The sequence below is a fragment of the Cygnus olor genome, chromosome 19 (genome assembly GCF_009769625.2).
Source record: "Cygnus olor isolate bCygOlo1 chromosome 19, bCygOlo1.pri.v2, whole genome shotgun sequence".
In the NCBI taxonomy this organism is placed as follows: Eukaryota; Metazoa; Chordata; class Aves; order Anseriformes; family Anatidae; genus Cygnus; species Cygnus olor.
The window spans coordinates 7,721,535-7,740,482 of NC_049187.1; the positions used below are offsets into that span (position 1 = coordinate 7,721,535).

At 48.3% G+C, this 18,948-nt stretch overlaps 3 protein-coding genes and 4 non-coding genes across 8 annotated transcripts; 5 read left to right on the plus strand and 2 right to left on the minus strand.

The window, feature by feature from the left end:
- Nucleotides 1–72: 72 nt before the first annotated feature.
- Nucleotides 73–6,609, minus strand: MED22 (mediator complex subunit 22). 2 transcript variants are annotated; one of them, XM_040531414.1, is made up of 4 exons: nt 6,420–6,609; nt 6,020–6,100; nt 5,478–5,686; nt 73–1,444 (listed from the first exon to the last, which is right to left on the minus strand). In XM_040531414.1, the coding sequence occupies exons 1-4, from the start codon at nt 6,540–6,542 to the stop codon at nt 1,252–1,254; spliced, it is 606 nt and encodes a 201-aa protein (XP_040387348.1). In that variant the 5' UTR covers nt 6,543–6,609; the 3' UTR covers nt 73–1,251. The 2 variants fall into 2 exon arrangements, with proteins under 2 accessions (XP_040387348.1, XP_040387347.1); XM_040531413.1 differs by having other exon boundaries at nt 73–1,450; nt 6,420–6,608.
- RPL7A (ribosomal protein L7a) lies at nt 6,580–10,782 on the plus strand. Its single transcript, XM_040531412.1, has 8 exons — nt 6,580–6,670; nt 7,088–7,208; nt 7,645–7,794; nt 8,624–8,764; nt 9,086–9,165; nt 9,497–9,627; nt 10,065–10,134; nt 10,621–10,782. The coding sequence occupies exons 1-8, from the start codon at nt 6,668–6,670 to the stop codon at nt 10,723–10,725; spliced, it is 801 nt and encodes a 266-aa protein (XP_040387346.1). The 5' UTR covers nt 6,580–6,667; the 3' UTR covers nt 10,726–10,782.
- LOC121057636 lies at nt 7,503–7,577 on the plus strand. Its single transcript, XR_005813872.1, has one exon. It is a non-coding gene; the product is annotated as a small nucleolar RNA SNORD24 (small nucleolar RNA).
- On the plus strand, nt 8,491–8,553 carry LOC121057637. Its single transcript, XR_005813873.1, has one exon. It is a non-coding gene; the product is annotated as a small nucleolar RNA SNORD24 (small nucleolar RNA).
- Nucleotides 8,846–8,922, plus strand: LOC121057635. Its single transcript, XR_005813871.1, has one exon. It is a non-coding gene; the product is annotated as a small nucleolar RNA SNORD36 (small nucleolar RNA).
- On the plus strand, nt 9,351–9,424 carry LOC121057628. The gene has a single exon (XR_005813864.1). It is a non-coding gene; the product is annotated as a small nucleolar RNA SNORD36 (small nucleolar RNA).
- A 656-nt stretch (nt 10,783–11,438) lies between the features above and the next one.
- Nucleotides 11,439–18,597, minus strand: LOC121057373 (surfeit locus protein 1). Its single transcript, XM_040531404.1, has 13 exons — nt 18,427–18,597; nt 17,600–17,818; nt 17,053–17,155; nt 16,742–16,894; nt 16,233–16,508; nt 15,315–15,396; nt 15,064–15,191; nt 14,604–14,686; nt 13,668–13,859; nt 13,094–13,166; nt 12,750–12,912; nt 12,268–12,349; nt 11,439–12,001 (listed from the first exon to the last, which is right to left on the minus strand). The coding sequence occupies exons 3-13, from the start codon at nt 17,053–17,055 to the stop codon at nt 11,935–11,937; spliced, it is 1,302 nt and encodes a 433-aa protein (XP_040387338.1). The 5' UTR covers nt 17,056–17,155; nt 17,600–17,818; nt 18,427–18,597; the 3' UTR covers nt 11,439–11,934.
- Nucleotides 18,598–18,948: the final 351 nt, after the last annotated feature.

The following is an 18,948-nucleotide window of genomic DNA, read 5'->3' on the forward strand; positions in this document are numbered from 1 at the left end:
AAGAACGCTCGCGCTTAATGGTGTCATGTTGTCACAGAAGGTTGTGGCTGAAAACACACGCTTGAAAAAAAATTATACAAAAGAGTTATTTTATTAAACCACCCAGTTACAAAAAATAAATGGAATGGAAGGAAGAGAACATGAAGTAAACCAAAACTCGCACCCGAAGAAACAAGACGGTACAGCGCAATGCTGGGGAAGCTCTGCTACGCTGTTCCGAATGCACCAGCTCCGCGGCCGTCATGGCGGTATTCCAGTTCAACTCCGTCCCCCCTTGACCGCGCAGTCAGAGCCACCTCTCAACAACCACAGCGGGCACAAGTGCCCAGCTGCCCAACAGAGCACCAAAACTGTTTCTTTGGAAGGAAACTGTAACGGAGTCACCCACCCTCTAGGCTCCACAGGCCTCACTTGGCTCAAGATTTAATTAAAGAAACTATCACCAACATAAATGCTAGCTTTGTGCTAGCTCACGCTACATTAATTGAAAGCTGCTGTGTAAATAGCGGAACAAGGAATCAGACTAACAGGAGCGTGCTCCTGCTTCTATCTACAGCCTCAAGCGAGTCACATCATTTAATACCTCAGTCTCATTCTCAGTTTGCCCTTTTCTTTCCAAAAGGCAGAATACTGCTCGTCAACACAGGCCTCCTAGAGAGCCTCCTCCTAAAGGATTCCTAGCAAAAAGTTCAAGTTTGTGAAGCATTTTGACGGTGAAGAATGCTGAGTAAAAACACTAGAAGATTCTTAAGACTCTGTTCTAAGTAGAACAGAAGTTGTGTGATGGCATCCTGAGAAAGCTTTAAAGCAGCCAGAATGTCAGTAACCTTGGGAACAGCGTAAAGCCCCCGAAACACTCCCTACTGCCAGGCTTGGCTCGAGTTTCCTAGCCCTAACAAGTTCAGCTCCCAGCACTCTAACATGTACTTACTGTGAGATTCACATGGAAATAAATTCTGGATTTCTAACAAACTCTACACGTAACTGTCACGGAAAAGCAAACCTAACTCTAATTTGTTAGAACAATCAGCTTGGTATTTACTTATCACTTTCTCTTAAGCGCGAGGAACACTCGTGGCAGTGTCCCAGGCATGGAGAAAGCACTGCGGCTGTCCAGTGCGCAGAATCCTGCAGTCACAGCCCCAGTGCATTCTCCTGACAGCAGGAGATGCTCGCTCAGTACAGCAGGTGGAAGACTTCCAGCAGCTCAGCGCCACCAGGAAGAACGTGGTCAGCAGCAGGGAATCCTCTTCAGGAGTGCTCCGTCGGGCCCGCCCCATGCCCGTTCACGTGAGGGTGCGATGGGGTCGAGCTCTGAGAGGTAGCAACGCTCTGCTCTGCTGTGGCAGTTGTCAGAGGCATGGAGAGGCTTTCGGGGGACAGCGTGGCAAAATCTTGTCTCCAGTAGGCTTCGCACAGCGGTAGATCATTGCTGTCACAGAGACTGTAGCTTTCCAGAACAAACAACCCCAGTAAGGAGAGGCAGCAGGTGCAATAAGAAAGGAGGGGAGGGAGGGAAGGGGAGGGAGGAAAAGCAAGACAGAAGCAAAGCGTTAAGAAAATGGCAAAAAAATGTTCATGGATGTAAGGTCTGTGTTCACAAATTCATCACAAGTCTTGTGGCAGTGGCCTTTCCTAACACACCCCTCAGGGGCTGGTGTTGAATCTCATGGGCCTGGGAAGGATCAGGGAAATTTCAGAGACAAAGCTGTTGCTACAAACTGAAGTGGAGGCTCAGTTCTCATCCAGACACTACGAGTCCCTAGAAAGATCTGGGCAGAAGTTCTGACACCCCAAAGATGGGAGTTCTTGAGCGAGGCAAAGACCTCATCCATACCCATTTCTCTTGGAGTCTGATTGCAGCCTATGTGAGGGAGAAAAATCTCAACCATGCTCTAAACTTAAGTCTATTTGCCTCCTTGCCCCTTCAGTAAAACGCTCCACAGAAGGTCTCTGTCTTCTTTTGACACTCCCCAGCCTATAAAGTGCTGTCAGCTCCTACAGGTTTCGGCAGTACCAGAGTTAACAGTTCTTACAAAGCAGCTTGCTGGATTTAACTGCTAGGCTACAGTCAGATGAATCAGCAGCATGGGAAAGTAAACAACCGGCTAATTCTTGCCTGTGCTACAAGGAAAACACGACGTGGAAGGGCAAAACTAAAAAATAAAGTGATGGAAAAAACTGGAACAAAAACAGAAAAAATTCCAAAGAGAGGAAGGAGCTGCACACACAAGAGACACCCAAGACAAAGTGAGTGCTGGAGCAAAAAGCAGCTTGCGATCAGAGTAAAACAAACCCAGTGGGTCCAGTGATTTTGTCGTCGTAGCTTTATTTACATTTTTAATGTATGGACTTGAATAGATGCTTTGGGAAATAGTTTAAGTGCAGAAATACGAGACACTTCAAATTGCACAAACACGAAACATGTTGAGGGCTAAGTCCACACTCAAGACAGCTCCTGTGATCTCAGCGGAGGGAGCAATGGAACATAAACACAAGTTTTGGGTTTAGGATGACAGAAGGCAAGCTGGACTTGGAGTTACCGCTTTGGAGAATAAGCACACAAAGCACTAGTTGCAAGCACCTAACATTTGAGCTTTTTTCTGGCAGCATCACCCAGCTGGTGTTGCAGAAGGAGTGGGAAGGCAGTGGATCCAGGTTTTATACCCGGGGCCTTTGTTAAACCCCTCGGCAGATTCCTATTGCTGGAGCAGGATCACCCTGCCCTCGAGTCCCCAACACCAAGCAGCTCTGGGTTCACTTAGTGAAAACCTTTGGGACCGACCCAGAGCTACGGTCCCTTTTCTGTCAGTCTTAAACCTCAAGCCGTGGTTTCCAAGGGGAACCTGACCACGGCATCCCCCACACCTGTCCTGGTGGTTACTAAGAAAACGTTAGCCGCATCAACGTGTAGCTGCTTCTGCTGCTGCCCCAGTTAGAACAGTTCCAAAAGCCTAACGTTTACCTCTCACGTCCCACTCCCTGAAAGGCCGAGTGGATGAGCAGCAGCTGCACGGCCCACGGCAGCACCACCCAAAGTCCTGTCCTGTCCTTTGGCTGAAGGCTTCTTAGCGCATGAAAGAGACTTCGCTGCTCCCCCCGGGGCACACAGCCAGGTCTGTGCACAAAGGTACAGCTCCAGGAAACTGCCCAAACACAGGGACTGAAAGCAGAGCCCCCCCTCAGAGCTCCCTTCTCAGCTTTAGTCTCATCGACCTGCTTTCAGGTCCCCTCATCAAATCCCCTATGTGCACACGAAAAGCTTCGCAAGGAAGCCCAACCCTACAGCCGAGGCACATCCTACCGGGTACCGGCTGTGGTGCAAGGGGCTGCCTCCCAGTGCTGTTAGCACAAAATAACGGCAGCGACAGTTCCTGGGCGGGACATGCTCCCTCTAACAGGCTTTTCACAGCTGTCAGGAAGCTCACTTTTCTACAGCCTCCCTGGAGGGACAACCTAAAACTAACTCGCCCCTGAACTTCAGGGTAACCGGGGCGCTGGAGAACAGTTTGGCAGGACAGCTGTCTGGAACCCACGTCCTGTCCTCAGAGGACTGTGCGCCTCTTTATAAATCCTGTGGGATCAAGCCCCAAGAGAAAGTAACGGAGTACAGACGGGAAACCCCAGCTGGGCTCCCAGGTCAGCACAGAACGTCCTGTTGGTGGGCAGGCCACCTTTTACATTCACAGCCATTTAAACATGATTATAACGCTCTAAGGCTATGTGACATAACAGAAATGCTTTCCCACATTAGACAATAAAATTTCATTAAAAATATCTTAATATTATAATTATAAAAGGACTTTGAATAAATCACTGCTTCTGTATTTACACACACGATTTCTTTGGTGCAGAAAAAGGCAGGAAAGAGCGCAAGAAGGGAGTTAAGTGCTAAAAGCAATGATTAAGTGCTATATGAGATGAGGTTTCGGTGGAGGGATCATAGCTCTGTACCCTAGCTGAGCTTCCTCACCTCATGACCACTCTTACAAGAAAGAACGTGAAGGCAGATCCATTTAGTGTACCAGGAAAGAAAACCATTTGTGTTTAGATGTTAGCTCTGTTACGAAGGGTTGCTTTACACGGCATCTTGTACCAGGCAGGTAAGAGACCACGCCAGCATGGTCAGAACCCCCTAGCCCAAGAGGGAAAACCACTGACACAAAGCCATGGCAGCCTGGTGGCAGTGGGAGAGAAGCTCCTCTGGCACAACACACGAGGCGCTGCCGCCCCCCACTGGGTCACCCTGGTGCAGCCCACGCTGTGCTGCGTGCAGTCTATGTAGTGGATACATCCCTGACCCATTAGGGCCAGGAGCAGTGCTTAGGTCTGTGATCATCGCTCTTCCTTTCCGAGACGTTTCTAGGACCCCTTGCCACCCCTCCCAAAAACTGAGTAAAGTTTAAAAAAACGACTCCAAACTTTACCTCAAGTTTTCTTAAAGCATCGTAGCAGTTTCTAAACTATGTCGCATCATTTTAGTGTTAAAATATTTATATTACCCACAAACAATGGCCTAACTTCCAAAGATACTGAGCAATTATGGTTTTAGTTAACTTATCTGGGGTTACAGACACTCAGAAATTTTAGAAAGAGGGAAGAGACAAAAATGGAAAACCTGGTCATGAAAATTTTGTGTAAGATTTAGAAAAGCTTTTGTTTAGAATTCGCACCACTATTGCACTGATTTCACTTGGTTTGGACAGTGCAGCCAACATAATCAGGTTCTCATTTGTTTTCTCCTGCTTTCACTTACAAGTGCTGGAGTGCATGACAAAAAAAAATTAAAAAAATAAAGTGCCTAAATTCTCTAAAACCTGTTTTCTAAGTAAAAGTGTTTTTAAAATCTTAAAAATTCCACAAACAAATGAGTTATAAATCTTTCATAAAAAATCCTATCACAATACTTCATAATTCAATGAAACTGAGCATGTCTTTTTTGCTCATTTCAAATGTTCACCTCAACAGGACTCCAGGCAACTGGAGCAGTGGACTACAAGAGAAAAGGCACACTGTGTTACCAGGTCACTTGTGAAAGAACTCACTACAAGGATGGGGGACGTGTTAATCTCATCTAACATTAGGACCCAGCTCAGCAAGCTATGCTCTCTAGGGAGAGATAAAAGTTCCTACAGAGGGATATTGAGACAGAAGCCTATGTCCCCCAAGGAAATTCATCTCCTTTTACAATGATTGCAAAGGATCCTATGCAAATTATCTGTCAAATCTAGCCAAGTGAAGCAGGCACCTAGATGCTGTGAATATCTCCTTCACCAAGACATTTATACCCTGTAGGATATCCGCAAGGAAATGGCAGTTGTTTTAAGTTGCTGAAAGTCTGATCGAATTATAAATAGGAATAAAATTTTGCTGGGAACATTCTCAAGACCTATACGCTAAGGACTACTTGTTTGTCTGGACTAACTCCCCCAGAAGGGGTGGAGTCACTAAGGAGAAGTCCACTGCCCTATTTGTACCTGGAAGAGTAATATTCTTCTTCTAGCTCGTACAGGTCAATGGAGATCTCATCCCGTAGTGCAATCAGCTTCTTGTCACATTCCTCCTGCAAGCTCCTCAGCTGCTGGTTGCGCTGGTTGATAGCTTCATTCACAGAGGGGAAATCATTGAGGATCAAGAACTGCTTCAAGTCAGACACAAGTTTCATCAGGGACTCACCAGCTCGGACCTCGTAGCAGGGAGAAATATCGTGTAGCGTTAGTATATTAAAAAAGTGCTTGCTCCAATTCTAGAACAAGGTCTCCCAAGCTGCTCCTGCAGCCCAAGCCCCAATTAAGATGAAGCTCCCGCAGTAGGTGAGGATTCTGACAGAAGTCTGTAGCTGGCAACCATGCTTTATCCCCAGAGGAGGACTTTACCCCACAGCCACCCCAAATATCAGGTTACTCTTTCAGCAGCAGTCCTTGCAAGTGCTATAAAGGCTGCTCTGAATACACTAATGAACCAAACCACTCCTGAAGGACGCGCTGCCCAACGATTTGAGTATGAGAGTGCTACTTACAATGTTTGCAGCTCTGACATGCATCTCATAGTTATCTTGTTCACCCTGCGTTGCTCGAGAGACTTGAGTTTCATCCTCAATCTAAGCAAAAAAAAGCACACAATTCCACCTTCACACACCAAAACCCTGACACGACCGCCACACTGGAACGAATTTCATTTCAGCCCAGTTCAGCCTACACCTGCAACCCCTAGGGCTGCCTTTGGGTCGCCCACTGCCCACCTCTGTCAGCCTGCCCCATCCCCTCAGCGGCTGCCCTCACTCAGCAGCCCCTTTAGGCTGCCCCAGGGCAGGAGGGGGAACTGAGAGCCACCCACCCTGAGAGGGGACTCTGCTCCCTCGGGGGGGGGAAAGGGGTCCCCCGGGGCCACCCCCCGGGCTCTCCCCTCTCTCCTCCCACCTTAGCAGTCTTGATGATCTCGGTGAAGTTGTCCATGATGGATTTGACATCGTCCTTGAGGCGCTTGTTGTACGACTGCAGCAGGGTCTCCTTGCTCTGCGGCAGCACCCGCTGCTGCGCCATGACAGAAACCCGCTCCTGCCCCCTGCCCCCTGCCCCCTCCCGCCCCTCCCGTCCTCTCGCGAGACTTCGCAGGGCGCAGAAATCCCGCGGCGCGCCCCGCCCTCCCCTCTCCTCCTGCCTCCAAGATGGTGAGCGGCGGCCGGCGCGGGGATGGCGGGGGGGGGCCGCCGTTATCAGCTGCCATCCGCCCGCTGAGGAGGCGCCGCGGGTGCTCGGCAGCCCAGGGGGGATGTGGAAAGGGTTCGGGATGGGCTTGTGGTGGCGGATGGCGGGCTGCGGAGCCGAGGAGCCGAGCGGCGGAGCGGGGCGGCCCGGGCAGGCCGCAGCGTTTCCCGGCCGGAGGAGGCCGCTCCCGGCCGGGGGGAGCCTCGTTAACGTTTTTAAGCTTTATCGAAGGGTTTGGGCTTGCGAAGAGCGAGGCATCTTGCCTGGCTGGATAAATGCCTGGAAATAGGTATTTCTGAGGTGGGCTGTAAGCTCTTAAAGTGCACCAGGTAGTTCAGGCAAAAAAAAAAAAAAAGAACTTGCTTATTTTCTATTTGCAGCCGAAGGGAAAAAAGGCCAAGGGTAAGAAGGTGGCACCTGCCCCTGCTGTAGTCAAGAAGCAGGAGGCCAAGAAGGTCGTCAATCCCCTCTTTGAGAAGAGGCCCAAGAACTTTGGCATCGGTGAGTAAGGGGATATTTTTTGGCTACTTCAAAAAATGTTTATTAACAGGCATGTAAATAACGCTGAATTGTTTTGTAATAAAACTGTAGAGTGGAGAAGGAAATACAGGCAGTTGCTCTACTATCAGTGGTAGAGCTGTTTTTTACTGGATATTTGCAGGTGTCTATGGATACCTTGCTAGATTTTCCATGCTGCAAAGATGCATTACATCTTCCTGTTGTGGTGAATCTTGCCCTTTTACATGGGATGCAGTCATCTAAGTCAGGTTTACGTAGTACCGTTTTCATACTGTGTGCAGATGATGTAAAAAAGTATTTGTTATCTGAATGGTTGTGCTGACGTACATAACCACCAAGATCGCTGATGCACTCCTGCCTGTTCCGTACTGCTGCTGTGTGGTCTGGAATGGCTGTGAGTTAAAGCCTCTATTTCTAGGACAGGATATCCAGCCTAAGCGTGATCTCACACGCTTTGTGAAATGGCCCCGCTACATCAGACTCCAGCGCCAGAGGTCCATTCTGTACAAGCGCTTGAAGGTGCCTCCTGCGATTAACCAGTTCACTCAGGCTTTGGACCGCCAAACAGGTAAGGGTGTGCCCCACAAAATTCTCTTGACTTGGGTCTTCAGGGGGTTGTGTGTCAGGAAAGAAACCAAAATAAGACTTAAAGGTAAGCTGCAGTATTGCTGGAAGCACTTTAGGGAGGCTTTAATAATGACTGTGATAATAGGAACAACAAGGTGTCTTATGAATTTGCTGACCAAAATTTTGTCGCTGCTATGTGTTTTGAAAAGGGAGTAGAAAATACTGGAGCTCCTACTTAGGGATGCAAACTCAGAATTGTCCTAACTGTGTTTCCATTGGAGACTATTCTTCTAGCTTGATGGAGAACATGTAGGGTTCTTTGACTGCATCAGATAGGTTGAGAAATCTTTCTCAGTGCAGGCTTTGGAGGGAAAGCTAACATCCTGCAAGCTGACCCTGATATATATATAAGGGGGGAAAAAAAAAAAATACTTCAGGGGCTTCTGTGCATGAGTGAATAGTCTTTTTCAGGTGATGGTGTCTATGTAAGAAATTTTAAACCTAAACAAGTAACCCTTGGAGATGTTGTCAAACAAGTTGCTTGCTTTAGAGGAAAAAGTGCACCACCTTTAACTGTAGTTGCTGTGAGTTGCAGGCGCTTTCTCACTCGAGCATTAAAGGAGCTCACGTTGCCAATAAAGGTGCACAGAGGTAAATATGGGCTCTGGAGGCGCTCTGCTAGCTCTGCCCCGCATTGTGCAAATGATGCTAACTTGCTGTCTAAATACACTTGATGACAACCACCAAGATCGCTGATGCACTTGAGTCCCTTAAAAAGTAATGCTGAGATTTTCAGGTTACACAGCTGACTAATCCATGCTCTCTTCCAGCTACGCAGCTTCTGAAGCTGGCGCACAAATACAGGCCAGAAACTAAGCAAGAGAAGAAGCAGAGGCTGCTGGCTCGTGCTGAGCAGAAAGCTGCAGGAAAGGGAGATACTCCAACTAAGAGGCCACCGGTTCTCCGGGCGGGTAAGCGTACACGAACTTGCCTATTTGCATATGTGGGAATGGGGTGCCTTCTGCTCCAGCCATACAGAATTGGACATGCTATGGCAATGATGTGTGAATTTCTTCACCTGAACTTAAAGTGAAGAGCAAAATAGACGAGCTTTTTAACCCTGAGCTTTAGCAAATTGTCCATGGAACTGCTTCTCTGTGTTACTGAAAGGATGTGGAAGTTTTCACAATTTTCTTAATGGTGTGCTATGGAAACAGCGGGTTGTATGAAGCTTATGTGAAAGCCCTGAAAAAAGACCGACCTAAACCAAATGTTTTTGACTTGTTTTTCAGGTGTTAACACTGTCACAACTCTGGTGGAGAACAAGAAGGCGCAGCTTGTAGTGATTGCCCATGATGTGGACCCCATAGAGGTAAGCATACTCAGTAGCACAAGGTAGAGCCTGTGTAACTTGAGCTGAGGTCAGAACTGGATTTGGGGTGAGAGTGCATTTTGGGACAAACATACTTTGTGTTAAACACATCAAAACTTGTTTACCGCAAGTGGAGTGCTTATGCATGTTCTTAGTTGTTGTTTTATTAAGCTGAGGCTTGGCCCTTGCGATGATGTATGAATTTCTTCACCTGAATCAACGCTGAAGAGCAAAAACGAGCTTTTTAACACTGAGCAATTGCCACAGCCCAGGCCAACTGAGAGGATAAAAAACTGTTCCCCCTCAGTGATAAAGCGCTGTCTCTTTTCAGCTGGTGGTCTTCTTGCCAGCTCTGTGCCGCAAGATGGGAGTGCCATACTGCATAATCAAGAGCAAGGCCAGACTGGGGCGACTGGTCCACAGGAAAACTTGTACCTGTGTTGCTTTCACCCAGGTTAACCCGTAAGTATTCTGTGTGCTGACTTGATGCACTGTAGTGGAGAAAAGAAACCGCCCATCAGCACAGACTATAGGGCTGATAGATACCAAACTTGAGCTTCTCTAGTTTAAAGAAGGAAAACTGAAAAAACAGCTTGCATGGACTACCTCTCTAATATAGAGGACATCTTGTATGTAGCAGTCTGTCAGATGCTGAAGCTGTACGTTACTTTGGTTTACTAAAACGGATGGCTTACTCTTAACTGAGATCTGGAAACAGAATTACAATCTAAGCATTGAGAGTTCTTACAGCTTTGATGGTTTGAGTGATTAACCTTTTGTAAATGATGCTATGCTTAACCTGAAAAACGTTGGTATTCCAAGCTGTTTAATTCTGAGACAAAAGACTTAGAGAGGACATTAAATGGATGCTGCATAGGAATTTAACCTGTCACCACCAGGGAGGATAAGGGAGCCCTTGCAAAGCTGGTTGAAGCTGTCAAGACCAACTACAATGACAGATATGATGAGGTAAGATTCTCTGTTGCTAGCCTTGTCTTTCAGTTCATACTGTTAACATCCCCAACAGCTTCCCAGTGAAATGCGGATGACTATTTCTGAGTGAGATCAGCATAAAGCCTGTTGCGTGTGTTGTATCTAGATTTTTTTTATGATGTATCCAGATTCTTACTTGAGGGTGGGGCAGAAGGTGAACACTGTCACCAAGTTAAAAGCAAGTGCAACTAACACAGGGTGAGGAGTATCAAGAGGTCAACAACTTCAGCTAGACTCGATTCCATTCCTGAAGTCCAGAAGTTACGTGATGGTGGGGAAAGATTTTTAAACTGTCACATCTCTGTGCTGCCCCATGGTGTAGTTCACTGCTTTAGATCTGTAAGAGTTCCTAATCATGGGAGCTCTTCCCCTTGTGCATAAAGGAGTGGAATTGAGCAAGTCAGTTGAGTGATGAAGTATGAGACTGTAAGAGGTATCTAACTTGTTCTCACTTCTTTGCAGATCCGTCGTCACTGGGGTGGTAACGTCTTGGGTCCAAAGTCAGTGGCTCGCATTGCCAAGCTTGAAAAGGCAAAGGCCAAGGAACTGGCTACTAAGCTGGGCTGAAGATGTACTGGACTGCTACCATGGTTTCTGTACATAAAAAGAATAAAACCCCAGATGAAGTTTCAGTGGTCTCTGTTAATGAGAGGGTTCGAGACTGGGTTGCACATGATCACTGCCTGACTTCTCCATTTGCCTTCAAGCAGATGATTGAATAGCACTGCACAGAGTGGTACGGCGCAGGTTATTTGCTTAGAACTACTGCCCTTAACTGCTAGTCCCATGTAGTAATTCCTCTCCTTTAAACAGTGTATCAACAGCCCCTCAGCTGCATGTGCTGTGGTGATCAGAAAAATTAACTGGGCTGGGTTAGTTCTGGCTTAAGCCTAGTTTAATTATGTAAACATCTCAGCTGGAAATAGATCTAGATCGTCACTACTGCCTAGACTGAGTTACTGTATGGATTTTGTAAGGGCATGTTTATGCAGGGAGTTAGAGCATTTTACCTTCCAAAGCAGATCATTAAGACCTTCTCTTTAGGAGGTCTGTAATGCCTCTTGCAGTGCAACACTGGTCAGTGAAGGCGTGCCTAAGCGGTGGGGGCAAGCATCTGAACAAACTTGTATTTCTGTTCTTTCCTGACTGACCTGGTCCTGTGGCTTTCTTGGAGGCTAACAAGCTTGGCAAGGCTCCAGCCCAGTCTGAGGGAGCTTCTTGTTATTTCTGCTAGCTCTTACGTTCCTGGTGCTGTTAAGATGTAAGGTACACAATGCAAGTCAAAAGAGAAACACCTGTAGGCCCTTTTATTTATACTGATGCAGCTGCAGTGCATCAGTTCTGACTTCATCCGTGACTACTCAGTGCAAAGAAAGCATAAACAAAGAAATTATAAAATCCCTTGCCATCATTTGTTTGCACTGAACATGGCAAATATGGCAGTGGAGAAGAAAGTTTTGTAGCTTGTGACCAACCACTGCCCAACCCCAATAGAAAAATAAATCCTTGAGATTTCTAGAAAGCTGATTCAAGCAGGAGACTCAACAGCCACTTCCAAGGCTGAAGTTCAATGTTTCTGATCTGCAGCCAGAATCATGGTGGTAGGAGCACAGAACTTGCATCAGCTGCTTAAAGGCTATTTGTAGCTTGATAGCTGCACAAGCTTACTGAACATGGTGTCCTGAGATTGGCTTCTTCAGGACTGATCAGGCTGCGGTCTTCTGTAAAAGTCTGGTTTTGACTGTAGTACAGGGGAGTAGTAGTTAGCCCTTCCCCTCAGAGAGGTATTTTTTGTATAAATTTTCTGTACCACAAGAATGAGGTTGCAGCACATAACCCGTACCTGTGACAAAATAAAAAACACACACTTTATTTTGGAGATTGATGACACCTCCCTAAAAGTCAGCTGCAGTTCAATAAAGAGCAGTCACTTCAAACCACCTTGCAAATATTACTTAGGTTAAATCTAGGTTTGCAGCTGAAGGGCTCACCCAGCTTCACTGATGCAGAAGCAAGAACACCAAACAAAAATTACTCCCTTGCTTTCAACAGAAAGCAGTTGAAAGCTTTACACTAAGAAAAGGTCAAACTGCTGGCTGAGTAACTTACCAAGTAACGATGTACTGCATGTGTTCGTTTCTTAGGCTCACTCTTGTCTGGCCTCCAATGGGTCCCCCTGGGACTGTGCTTTCTGTAGGTGTAAGAGCGCACGGGTCAGATCTTTAGTTTGCGTGGCGTAGAGCGGCCCTTGCTGCGAGAAACTCAGAGTGGTAAATCACACGGATACCCTACTTCCTCCAGCCCTGGTGCTCCCAAGGTCCCAGCAAAGCCCGAGCTGTGAGGCACTCGGCCCCCGAGCACGTGGCTGCTTGTCTCAGGGCATCAACCACCACCTCCTTTCAACTGGGGCCTGCAACCGCTTCTCCTCAGAGTGTGCTGCTGCTCACCTGTGCTGGCTGGCTACCACCTTCAAAACAGTAACCTAGAAAGGTGCAATACCTCTGGAAATGCCTTGGGGAAATATCTGCCTGAACCGAAAAGGGGGAGACTGGTGTAAATCGGACATGGGGTTGGGTTCCTCTGTGACTTACTGAAATCTGCGTCAATAAAGATGGGCTCAGCACCGGTCACTTTTGCCATAGCCTCCAGGTCACGGTAGTGCCAGCGGTTCTTCTCAATGTTATTTTCAGGCACAAAAGGTTTCCGGGTTTCTGATAACCTCACTACCCCAGTGAGATCAATTTCATCTTCAATCTGAAGAAAAGTGCAGGGGAGAAAAAAGGAATCTTTCAAGAGTTATTTCACGATTCAGCATGCTAGGTCCTGGTAGAAAAGTCACTTTTCTGGTGACTGGGGTCTGGTCATAAATCAGCAGGTTGTGCTATACAGTGGGGAGTAGAAGGTGTCATGCAAGACTTCCCTGTATCACTCTTACCTGTCCCTTCAGCCTGGTCTCTGGCTTCAACTTCTTTTTGGGCACAAATCCTCGGTTGACTAAAATCGTGACCCTAGAGTTACACAGACAGGACAAACGTACCTCATGAATTAAAGCAAATTCATTCTTGCTGCTGTCTACAACTAAGTACCAAAGAAAGAAACATCTGAGGGATTCCAAGGGAATTTAAATACAATTTGGAATCGAGTCTCAAACATCTAACAGACTGAGAGGCATGCCTTTTAAGGGAGAGGGAGAACTTTATATAAATCCAGTCACTAACATCACTCTCTGCAACCACCTGAAAGGACATTGCAGCAATGAGGGTGTCAGTCTCTTTTCTCAGGTGACAAGTGATAAGACACAAGAAAACAGTCTCAAATTGCACCAGGGGAAGTTTAGAGGGATGTTAGGAAGAATTTCTTCATGGAGAGGGTGATCGAGCATTGGAACAGGCTGCCCAGGGAAGTGATGGAGTCCCCATCCCCAGAGGTATTTAAGAAAGGTGATGATTCTACGATTCAACTTTTCAAAACAGAAATGAGTTGTTCATAAGAACCACTGCTTAACTTACCCTAGTTCTGTGCAGTAGAAAGGAGTGATGACATTTGCTCCATTTTCTGGGTGGGATGTCAGCTGCCTGGCTTCTCTGGCTTCTCGCTCAGGGTCCACAAGTGATCGTGGCAAAACATAGAGCTCCTTGGAGTGGTCAAAATGCCCTCGGACCTTTACAGGCCTGTACTCTAATTCCTTCAACTCCATAGGGCTGCGCAGAACGAGATAAAAACAAAATCACAGCTGTGATAGGCAAAGCACATTTTGGGGATTTTACCCCTAGGACCAGCTGCCAATTAGAAGACAGACGCCTCATGGAATAAGCAGCTGACTATTTTATTACTATCACAGTGAATCAAATCAAGATGATCATGAGTATCCAAAGAGCAGTTCTCTTCCGTGGGATCTGTAACCCAATACCACTTCAATGACACACACAGCTGATCAGCAGGTGGATACACTACATGTACATCAAGCCAACAGGGAGAGCTTCTTTCCCATCCCAGGCCATGAAATTGACTGTTATGCTATATGGCCAAGTGACCCAAAAATTCTCTCATGTCTAACATAACCGCTCCACCCGTGGGGAAGGGCCCGCTATTGATCTAAGAATCCTTCCTGCAGGATTAATCCCTGCTCTGGAACATCACAGGCACCAGCTACCAAGCCCTCCTTCTTCAGCCTGAATTACATACCACATTCTCCCAGTGATTCAACCTTTTAACACGGCTTTAGAGTATCCCATAAGGAAGAGTTCACTCACTCTGTTATCTAAAATAAGAGAATGAACATGTTGCCTGTCTTTCTCATTTGCTTGCACATCCCAATTCCCACTGCATTCCTTCGTTTTCATGCAGTTTAGTTTAGCATGAACCCATCAGTGCAGAGACCTTATCTGATGTCCCCAGCACGCTGTCAGTGCTTGGTAGATAATAAACTATCTTGGCTTTCTTACTCTAATGTCAGAGGGATGGGCTCTGATGAAATTCTTGATGCCAGCTGTGCAATCAAATCTAATTTCCATTTTCGCCGCTGAACCTGAAAGTACACAAATACAAAAGTAACTCCCATTGGCAGAACAGAGCAATGTAATGACCCCAGCAAGCTTTCAAATCTGTTTCTTTGTCATAATTTTCTCCTCAGACCTGACCTGAAACAGCATAATTTGAGATATGAAAATGGAGGCTACTCTCTTCATTTGGGGGAAATACTTATACTGGAAGTGTGAAAAACATGAATCGCTCTTTTAAAGACTTGCATTAACCTCACTAGTAGACATTCAGAAAACAGGAAAGTAAAATATCAGCAAATCTTTATCCTGTCTATGGTTTGAACTTGATTAAACAGTCAAAGATGGAAAATCCTGACAGACCTAAAGTGCTTAATTCTTGAAAAAATGAAACGTTTATTTGTACCTGCCATGTACCAAGACAGAATGTAGTCAGAGGCACAAGGAGAAGGCCCCATTTGAGTATGACGTCCTCTCCAGATGCATCAGCAGCTGTTGTAGAACTACGTGGCCTGGTGAACCTCAAGCAAACATCTGAAGAAAGCCAGAATGAGGAATTAGACATGTACAGGAGAAGAGATACTAAATTCCTGAGGAAATGTCACCTCTTGATATAAGGCTGAAAAATGACAGAGTCCCAAACAAATCCCTCCTTACCTTTAGTTTGCCGAATCCGACTGGAACCCGCTTTAGTCAGAGTATATCCAAAAAATGTTCTTCTGATCAAGCAATTTGATACCTACATGAAATAAAAAAGATCCATGGTAGCATTTCTACTTTGGAAATGTTATATCTATATGATACCAGTTGTCCCAATGACAGCACGGGATTTGGTTTGCTATTTGAGCAACAGCCAGTGAAACACTACAGTTACATGTTAAAAAGAAAATAAATACTTCAGTAACAGAGCAAAATAAGTGATGGTTCCCTTCCCATCTGTGCCATCAGCAAACGTACACAGATGGCGTCGTGGTTTGTTTTTTACATACATGCTGCCATGCTCAAATGGCACAAGAACAGCCTCACAGCCCAGCGTTTTGCAGCCGATTCCAGCCTTTTACCCCACTTTGCCCCGTGCCGCGGAGCCCGTCCCCACACCGGGGGTCGCACCGGGGGCCACCCACCCACCCACCGACCACCAGAAGGGCGGCGGGGTCCGTACAGCACCAAGCACCGCCGGGGCCGGGCCTCGCCTTGCCCGGTGCGGCTCCTCTCGGCGCCCCTGGGCTCCCCTCAGAGACCCCCCGGCTCCCTTCAGCGCCCTCCCCGTTCCCCTCAGCGACCCCCCAGGCTCCCCTCAGAGACCCCCCGGGCCCTCCCCGTTCCTCTCAGCACCCACTCGGCTCCTCTCAACAACCCTCGCGGTTCCCCCCGGCTCCCCTCAGCGCCCTCCCCGTTCCCCTCAGCGACCCCCCCAGGCTCCCCTCAGCGCCCCCCGGATCCTCCCCGTTCCCCTCAGCGACCCCTCCCCCCCGCTCCCCTCATTACTCCCCCGGGCCCTCAGGACTCCCCTCAGCGCCCCCGGAGGCCCTCCCCGCTCCCCCCGTTCCCCTCAGCACCCTCCCGGCCGCCCACCGGTGCCCGACGCTCCCCCAGCAGCCGCCGCCCGGCTCGCAGCAGCACCCCTCCCGCCGCCATGGCGGCGCCGCCTCCGGCCCGGCCCGTCCTCGTCCCCCCCGCTCTGTAATGGGAGCCACCTCCTCCCCCGGCTTGGCCGGCCCCGGAAGAGAGGCGGGCTCCCGCTTGGCAGCGCCTCTCTGTGGCGGCGCGGCCATGGCGGAGGTGCCGGAGGAGGTGCGGCTGTTCCTGAGGCAGCACCCGCTGCTCGGCGTGGCCGCGCCGGGCAAGGTGGGCAGGGCAGGACCCCGAGGGGCTGGGGGTGGTGGTGAGGAGGAGAAGGGGGTCGTGAGGGGGCAGCAGGGCGGGTGACTGGCCCGGAGCCTGGCTGCGGCCTCAGGGGTTTCTGCCGCGGGGTGAGAGGGGGAGAGATGAGGTATAGGGGCGAGGACCGGCAGGAGCTGGAGTTTTCTCCTCTCCCCAGCCCTGCGGAGCTGCCCTGACCAGCCCTTGCTTTCTGCCAGGTGAGGTGCAGGCTGACCGGCCACGAGCTGCCGTGCCGGCTGGCGGAGCTGCAGGCGTACACTGACGGCAAGAAGTACCGGCGGCTGGCGAGGACCGCCGGGGAGTTTGACTATGAGAAGTTTGAGCCCCACATAGTGCCCAGCACAAAGAACCTGTGCGTATTCTTCTTCTTGCATGTTATGCGTCGCGCTTTCTTCAGTCTCAGACCAAGTGGCTGAGCTTTAGGAAGTTCTCGAGCATTTTTAATTTTTGGGAAGCTGGGAAAGTCTTTTTAAAGTATTCCTTCCTTTGTTCCTTGCTTCTTTCTCTCAGACATCAGCTGTTCTGCAAGCTCACCCTCAGACACATCAACAAGTTTCCAGAGCACGTGCTCTGTCACGTCCAAGGGAAACGCTATCAGAGGGCCCTGAAAGCATGTAAGTTGGCTGACTCCATCTTCAGAAAAGCTACTTGTTTCCTTGAGCTGGTAAGATTCCAGTAGCTGTCTGTGAAGAGAGGGTGTAAATTTTCTCTAGATTGACGGTAATTTACTGCAGGCGCTCCTCAGCTGGGAAAGAAGAGCCCAGCTGTAGGGAGCAGTTGGTCTCTTTACCAATACTTTGAAACATCTTTACTTGAAAGGAGTGGTTCTAAAAATTTCCCCCGGAGTGGGGGTGCACATGTCCAGCAGAGACTCTGTTAACATCTTTCCCATCTTTAATGCTCCATGGTATCACTGTCAATTGTATGAATGTGTCTTAGAGCTGGAGCTTAACTTACTTTTGAGTTGTTTTTGATAACAAAAAGTGGAGCTGGAAATAAACAGGACGCAGGTGGCTGGGTAGCCTTGCTAAGTGCTGCTCAATCCCTTGCACCATTAGATGAGGAGTGCCAGAAGAAAGGGGTGGAATATGTCCCTGCCTGCTTGCGACAGAAGCAGCAACGGAGGCAGCACCCTGACGACCAAATGAACGGGAGCAGGCAGCCTCAGAGAGAGGAAGAATTCTGGGAGCCAAAGTCTCCCAGGACAGATGAGGACGGAGAGGGGACAGATGAGGATGGAGAGGAGACGGATGACAGCATGAGTGATCTGTACCCACGTGAGTAAGAACATCGGTACCACCTATGTCCTAAAGGGAGCTTGCCAGCTCATCTTCTCACACCTTTATTCTGCTCCTGTCTGCTGGAGACGTGACTTTCATCCAGTTTGGGGGTCTTAGGTTTGGGAAAAGCTTGCCACCACTGAACATGAAACAGTGGTTCTCACCAAGTAATACCAGAGCTGGTCACACAAGGTGCGAGGGGAGGGATACAAGATCTGCTGGGCTTTGCTTTAGGTCTCTCTGCTTGCCATGTTTTTCAGCAAGTCTCCTGCAGCCTGGCAGGAGTTGGTAAGGCTGTCCCACTGACTTATGGCTGGAAGATGCTGCCTTGCCATAGGAGAGCAGAGCTGTAAGACCCCAAAACTGCCTGTGTGGCCCAGTTTCAAGAAACAGGCTAGTGAGAGCTCTAAGCTCGTTCCTAATAAAATATCAGCGTGTTTATTTCTGAAGTATTTCAGTAGTGACACATAAATGATAGGGGTTAATCCTTGGAGGCTGGAATCAGCTTGTCAAATAACCTTTGAGACGTGCTGAAAGTAAAGCTAGGGGTAGGCAGAGCCTACGTGCACAAGGAACTGATCCCAACCTAAATCTTTGTATTTTAGCTGAGCTCTTCCCTGAAAAAAGCCCAGCAGCTCCACAAAACACAGAGGCCAGCAATGACTTTGCAATAGACAGCGAAGAAGATGAGGCCAAGCTGACTGGGGAGAACGGTGTTGTGAATGGTGAGGATGGTGGAAGAACGGATGTGAACAGAGCAGCTGGCAAGAGGGGAAAGGTGGGAGTCACTTTGCTGTGTGCCGCAGTTGGGGAGTGTGAACAGGCATTCTGTCCTGTAGGTGTCTGTCTGAGCTATTCCTAAGAACCAGCAGAAGGTGTAAAGCTATTTGGGAGAATACTTTCCCCGAGTGCCAGCCACTGGCTTGCGTTCTGAGGTGTGAATTACTAGCAGGAAATGTTTATCCTGCCTGCTCTAAATGGGGATGTTACTGCCTGCATAAATATCTCATCTGTGATTGAATCCTGTGGCACAGTCGCAACAGGGAGACTGAAGCGGGTCCTGTAATCTTCCTTTCCACACACACGCGTGCTATCTAAACGCTTTTGAAATCACAGGGTGATTTCAA